This window comes from Elephantulus edwardii, unplaced genomic scaffold (assembly GCF_000299155.1).
Source record: "Elephantulus edwardii isolate Elephantulus edwardi_28Jun2011 unplaced genomic scaffold, EleEdw1.0 scaffold00075, whole genome shotgun sequence".
Lineage (NCBI taxonomy): Eukaryota > Metazoa > Chordata > Mammalia > Macroscelidea > Macroscelididae > Elephantulus > Elephantulus edwardii.
In genome coordinates this window covers 13,523,976-13,531,130 of record NW_006399825.1, presented here as the reverse complement: position 1 = coordinate 13,531,130, position 7,155 = coordinate 13,523,976, and the positions used below count along the sequence as shown (strand labels likewise).

At 38.2% G+C, this 7,155-nt stretch overlaps 1 protein-coding gene across 1 annotated transcript in view; it reads right to left on the bottom strand.

Annotated features, from left to right (window-relative positions):
* Positions 1-7,155, bottom strand: part of ADAM23 (ADAM metallopeptidase domain 23) — a 225,903-nt gene that overhangs the window by 89,213 nt on the left and 129,535 nt on the right. Inside the window, exons 5-6 of the mRNA XM_006889120.1 lie at positions 5,064-5,146; positions 3,697-3,760 (exon numbers count right to left, since the gene is read on the bottom strand). Of these exons, the coding sequence (XP_006889182.1) occupies positions 3,697-3,760; positions 5,064-5,146 (147 nt within the window). The remainder of the gene's footprint in view (positions 1-3,696; positions 3,761-5,063; positions 5,147-7,155) is intronic.

Here is a 7,155-nt window from a genome sequence, read left to right as displayed (position 1 = left end):
AGGAAGGAAGGAAGGAAGGAAGGAAGGAAGGAAGGAAGGAAAAGAAGAAAGATCTTCTAAACAAGTCACTAACCAGCAAGTAAAGTACAAACTGGATTGTCTCCTCTCCAGCTTGCTCTGCTCTTCAAGTCTTTCTTTCATTCTTTTTGTCTCGTTCTGCTCCTGCTAAAGCGTCTTTTTACAGATTTGCCCATGAAACATGTCATTTGATTTCTTGATTGCTGCTTCTCTGGTCATTAAGTATTGTAAAATGAAACTGTTGACAGCTTCACTATTTTCTCCATTTATCACGATCCTGCTTACTGGTCTAGTTGGGAAGGTTTTTCTCTTTATGTTGAGGTGGCTGTAGTCTTCAATCTGCATCCTTTACATTCAACGAGTAAGTTTGTGTGATTTGTTCATCAAGAATTGCTAATGCTTCTTCCTCCAGTCTTAACGCTATGTTTTTCTTCATCTCTATCTAGCTTCCGGGGTCACTAACTCAGTATACAGATTGAATGGGTATAGTGAAAGGTCCTGACTTCAATACTAACATTTCCTGATTTTAAACAATGCAGTATCCTCTTGTTCTGTCCAACTGACTTCCTCTTGATTTGTGTACAAGATCAACATAAGCACAATTCACTGTTCTGGAATTTCTATGCTTCACAATGTTATCCATAATTTTTTCTATGACCTACAAAGTCAAAAGCTTTTGCATAGCAATAAACCATAGGACAACATCTTTTGATATTCTGTGATTTCAACCAAGATCCATCTGACATTAGCACGGCCATCTTTCATTCCATGTTGCCTTCTGAATCTTAAAATACCTACTTAAATTGTTATCTTCAGCAAAATTGTACCTCTATATGATAATGATACTGTTTGATAATTCCTATGATACATTTGATCACATTTCTTTGGAATGAACATAACCATCTCTTTCTTCCTGTGAGTTGGCTAGCTAGTGGTCTCTCTAAATATCTTGGTATATAGACAGGTGAGTAAATCCAGTAGCATATGTGTTTGTTAAAACATCTGAATTGGTACTTCCTCAATTCCTATATGATGGGATTGACCAACTTAAAATGACCAACAGGAATTCATTTTACCTCACTAATTTCAAGGATATTGAAATTAATCTTTTAGAACTTCCAATATTCCTAGATTCATACTTCACCTATTCCATGTTCTGATTATCAGGATGTTTGTATCTCATGTTATAGCAGAAAACTTTAAAGTCCTGAAAGCTTTTCTCCTTTCTGTGTAGCAATAAGGCCATTAAAGTAAACTCTACTTTAAGGAGGTAGCTTTTCCCCCAAGTACATTATTAATGTCTTCCAACTTAAGAGACTCATTTTTTGACATTATATATGAACTTTCTGCTGCTAATCATACGGTTTTCACATTTTTTAGAGATCTGTCCTCTTATTTTGTCTTACTCTGGAACCTCTGCTGAAATCTGTCCACCATGCATGACTATGCTTGTGACATTGAAATACCAGTGACATTGCTTCCAGCATCACAGCAAAGCACAAAGCACCAGAGTACAGAAAAACTGACAGGCAAGTGGTGGCACCCATAGTTAACAATGACAACAATGCCGAAAGAGCTCTCTCACACACTGATATGGGAATAAATTGGTCATGAGGTTCAGAAGACAATCTAGCGTTTACTACCAACAACCTCTGGCGGCACAAGTTTGCACTGCTAACCAAAAGGTCAGTGGTTTAAATGAACAGGCCTCCATGGGAGAAAGACAGGCAGTCTTGTGGACAGTCTCCTCTCATAAACACTTACCAGATGGAAGGCAGATTGAGTCGAAATCATGCTTGACATCATATTTGATAGCAGTGGGTTAGGATTAATTTCCTTAAGATCCTTATTCAGAATTCAACTCATGGTCTTCTTTCTTGGACAGCCAATATAAAAGCTTAATTTTCTTCCTCAACTTTCTGGCTTTAATTTTGTCTTCTTAGTATACACATTTCTTCTTAGTATATACCAGTATTCAATCTACTGTCTGTGCTTCCTCACTCATCTTTTTTATTGATATTTGTTCCTAATGACTTGTAAGCACTGTGAGGTATAGGCTCTGTGTCTATGTTATTCACCAGTGTCTCCTTCGCATCCAAAATACTTCCAGAATGTAGTTCCATTTCAATACAGTATTTAATGAATATACATCAAATTTCATTTGGCTTAAGGTTCCTTATATAGATAGTTGGACTAATTTTTCTTCCTGTCTCTCAGAAACTTAATTATACCATGTAATGACAGTTCAGCCCATAAATTTCTTCAATGAGATTCTAAGAATCACAAAAGTAATCTAATGTAGACAAAATTTAAAAGATAAAAGAATGAAAAGGAGTCAGCCACATTGAACTGTAATTAACTCCACAGCAACTGGTTTTTTATAAAGCGGAATCTGGTCAGTGCAAAGCAAAATGCTCCCTCTCTTTCCACAGATTAGGAAGAATATTGTCCATAGCTTCAGAAAACCCAAGTCTGATGCCTCTATCACCCTGTACTAGTGTGTGTAATTTAAGCTTCCCAACTCAATGTTACTCTAAATTTTAAATAAAGCAATATACAGTGGCCTAGAGGCATGAAGCTGTACTTAAGCCCAAAGGCACGAGGTTCGAGGCCATGAGCTGCTCCACGGGCTTTGAAAAGGACTGCCTTTGAAAACCTGCCAGAGGGCCAGCACTGGGTTGGTGATGACTCTGCAGTACACAACAACAACAATGTATAATACACTGTGAAATTCCATTTACTATATAAAGGCAAGATGCTAGCAGAGTACAGTACCAATTAAGAACAACAACAACAACAAAAATCCCAACAAACTGATGTTATAGTGTTAGCCTAAAAGTTGTTGTTGTGTTCGTTTGGGTTTTTTTAGCCATTACAGTAAGCTCCCTCTGGTCTCCAGCAAACTTAAATGAAGACATAGACTTGCAAATCATCAATAGCTGTGGGACTGTGGCACTGCAGTGGAGAAACTGTGGCAAGGAGTGATCCGAGGCTTCTTGCCTTTGTGCTGACCACAGTTAAAGGTTTTTGTAATTCCTGCTGGATACTTGGAGGAGAAGCTGAATTGTAACTGCTCTGAGGCAAGTCTTGCTGGATGATTTGGATTTGACTTGGACCTTTTTTATTTTTTTTAATTTTACTATTATTATTATTGTGTGTGTGTGTGTGTGTGTACCGTCAAATCGGACCTGACTGGTACAAGAGGAGAGTGTTCCTCCTTCTCTAGCAGAGCATCTGTTGGATTTGAACCCCACAACTCTGGGATTACTGTGCAGCTGTTTGCCACTAGGCCACCAGAGCTCCCTGAGATTTGACTGCTGAACTGAAACCATAGTCTGGACTAACAGAGGAATTGTGCCTCGGAACTTCTAAAACCTGGACCTGTTTAGGATGATATTCTTTGCCTCCCTCACTCTCCAAGTCACTTCCCTAATAAACTTCATCCTCAGTACCACAGCTGTGTCTGTGAGTCAGCAACGAAGAAAGGAACCTCTTACTACTGCTGTGTCTAAAGGCACCGTAAGGCTGGGCTATGGACTCTTAATCTGCTTCCTGCTTTGGGGCGGTGAGGAGCTGTGCTATTCATACTCTCTCTGGCCCTTTCAGAGAGATGCTCATGGCCCTGTGCCCTCATGTAACGTTTTCTCCTCTTTAGACAAATGTCATAGTCAGACTTACCTCATCATGAAGCAGCTCCAGTGGTTCTATCATGTATACATAGGTACTATCCTCAAACATGCCACTATAACAAAAGATATCACACCACAGGTAATTAGCACAAATGGCAAGAAACAGCAAATTAGCTTCACTATTGTGTCTTCAAAAACATAGTCTCCGAATAAGTGTGTTATACTGTCTGAATTAGATCCACATATCTTTGTGTACAGAACCCACTGTGGTACGGCCACTCCACTACAAAGCATACAGGCTCTGAAAGGTGGAAAATTAACACTGAGAGAAGCCACATTATAGTCGGTATTATGATTTTAAAAATTATAGAATAGAAAATTGACCTAGACTAAAACTCTCTGTGCAGTTCTGGTATCTCAAATTATTCTCTCAGCACAAAGACTGTTGATTGCCCTTAAGTCCAGCACGACTCAGCGAGTCTGTGAACGAAAGACCTGAAGCCTTTCTATAACTATCATCATTATTAAGTTCATAGAGTTTCCAGAGACTTGCGGTTTAGGAAGTGGATGCCACTCCTGCAGCACAAAGATCACTAGCACAATATGTAATGCAAATCCAGTATCAGCTATATTAACACTAAAAAAATTGAACATGCATGAAAAGAATCTCGAGTCTTTAGTTTCTGAAACATCAAACAGAAGTACATTGTCGATTTCCATCAAGGTTACACGTTACAAGTCACGATTTGAGAGATTCAGAAATTTTTATCACTCAAGATCCTTCTCCATCACATAGTCGGACAAGATATTTATATGAAATGCTACTGCAGTTCAGACAGCCTTTTCAGATCCTACCTCAGAGCAGAAGCACAAACTTCTTAGTGTTTGAACATCTACCTCTACGTACAGCTAACTTCTCCAGTTAGAGTGACACAATATTCTCAGGAATATACCTCTGGCAGACCTTCTTGGATTAGGTTTGGCCACCCTATTCTCCTTCACAGCACCCACCAAAATGGTAACATTAACAGTATAATCATCTGTGACAGTGCTAGCAGCTGAATGATTAAGCACTCAACTGCTTAAAAGTTGGAAGTTCAAACTCACTCATCAGCTGTAGGAGGAAGCCTAGAAAAATGTGGTCACTTGCAGTCACTCTGAGTCAAAATGAACACGATGGCACCTAACAGCCACAAGTATTATTTTAAACTATTTGAACCTCTTGCAAACTCAACTTTTCAAGAGTAGGAACTTAGCCTTGCTGCTTCACCAATGCATGCCCATCCCTATCAGGCACTAGCACAGAAACCAAAATTAAAATGTTAATAAACATTTGAAGAAGAAAAAAAAAAAAGAATGGGTGACTGGATGAAAGCAAGTGTGAAGCGTGGTGAGATCCAGCACTGTTCCACGTACTGAAGTCCATTGCATGTGGACAGAGCCGCCTTGGAGTCCTTGATGCCTCTGATGTTTCCATGATAGTAACAGTGCTCTCCACCCTACAAAAAAAAGAAAAGAAAGTTGCTTAATTATGTTTTATGCAATGTGATGCACTTTTGAGATGCTTCTGTAAAGCAAAAAGAAGTTCAAAGATCAGGAATATGCACAGTGGATGGGCAATCCTAGAAATGCCTCTGGGGTAACATGAAAGTTTCAAAGAGGACTACACAATTATTCACTTCTTCTATAATGAGCAAGTGTGCACTGAATTTAATAAAGAAAAAGAGGGTTTACAAGTAAAAAGACAGCACTGTAACTCATCAAGTCTGAATATATTTTTAAAGCCTGTAAAGGAGTCGATAGTTGGCAGATATTGTTGTAGATAAGATCTATCTAAGTGAGAGGCCTACAACACTGTTCTTCATAATCATTTTTATGAAAAATTACATAGCCTCTTACTATGTGTTTTCCACCCTTCTAAAATCAGTTTTTAAGAATTTTTTCTAGATAGTTTGACGGTACACACAAAAACCGTAATGAAAGGAAAAAAAATTTTTTAGAAAAAGAATTTTTTCTAGAAATAATATATGAACATAGATTTGAAAGTCAAAGAAGAGAAGGCCTGTTTTTAAGCAACAGATTCTCTTCCTCTCTCTATCCTTGCCTCTGAGGCAACCATTTTAAACTATTTTAACTGTTTCTTGTGATGTTGACATATATATTTCAGAATGAAATATTTATACTGCCATGTTTTTATTTATTCCACTTTAGAAATTATCTTCCTAATATAGAATCTTGAAAATCCTTCTGACCCCAATTACATTCCAATACATCTCACCACATAAATCAATATTTAGCGCTTATGTTATGACTATGCAAATATTGTTCACAGCTGTGCTACTATAATTACATTTTCTCTTCTGGTTCATTTTCAATCGTTTGGAAAATTCTTGTTTCATTTGCTTGTTTGCTTATTTGTCCATGTAATTAGGACTTATATAGCATCTACTTTTTGAGAGTCTTCTAAAATCGCTCTCAATATCCTCAAACATGTTGTTGAGTTCTGTAGAGTCGGAACAGACCTACAGCTGACCCTCCAGCGGGTTTTCCGAGGCCGTGGGTCCCACGGGAAGAGATTATATTCACTTTGTTCGAGGAGGCTCCTCTTTCTTGACTCTTACCTCCTGTCCTGTGTCAGCCCAGTCTTCTTGTTTTCTAGATCTGATGCACGGATGCCATCCAAGACCACTCTCTGACATCACACAGAACTCCCCGGGCCTCCGTTCTATATTGGATCCCACATACTAGGTGGCCCCTACGCATCATCTCTTCTTCTCCTTTTTGAAGTACATGTCCTTTGATAATTTTTTGAAAAAGTCTTTATGAAAGATAAATTTGGTAAGACTATGGATATATGAAAATGCCCTTTCTTTCAGTCCACATCCTAGACTGATAACTTTGAGCAGGGAGAGAGATTTAGGTAGGAAGTCATTTACTCCAAGCATTTTAAAGACATTATGCAGCCAATAATTTTGCTGCTGAAAGATCTGACACTATTCAAACAATTGATTTTTTTAAAAATAAAATCTAGTTGTTTTTGTTGTTGTTGTTCCGCTTTTCTGACAGATGAAGGAAATTTATCTTTCCCATTCTCATGAAATTCCATAATGTGACTTGGCAGGAGTCTGTGTTCATTCAGTCAATGGGGCACCCAGTGGAACGTTGTAATATTTTTTAAAAACCCCAAAACTACTTTAAGAAGTCATCTTTCCTCATTTCTCTATTAGTTCTCTGTTTTCTAGCTTATTTCATAAACTGAGCTCTTTTACCAGAGATGGGAAGGGGAAGGCACTCAACTGAATAAGGCAGGAAGTAGAACAGAAGGGGTTTTTTCAGGTTTTTAAAATTTTTTTTTAACTTTTCATTTTTATTTTAATGAACATCTACAGAGATTTTGGAATTCCATTCATTCATTGTTGCACTTTTCTCCCCGCCCATCCCCCCACCCCCATGCCCTGTTCGCTTCTCTCCTTGAAAAGTAAAACTCCTTCATTGGTATACAATCCCC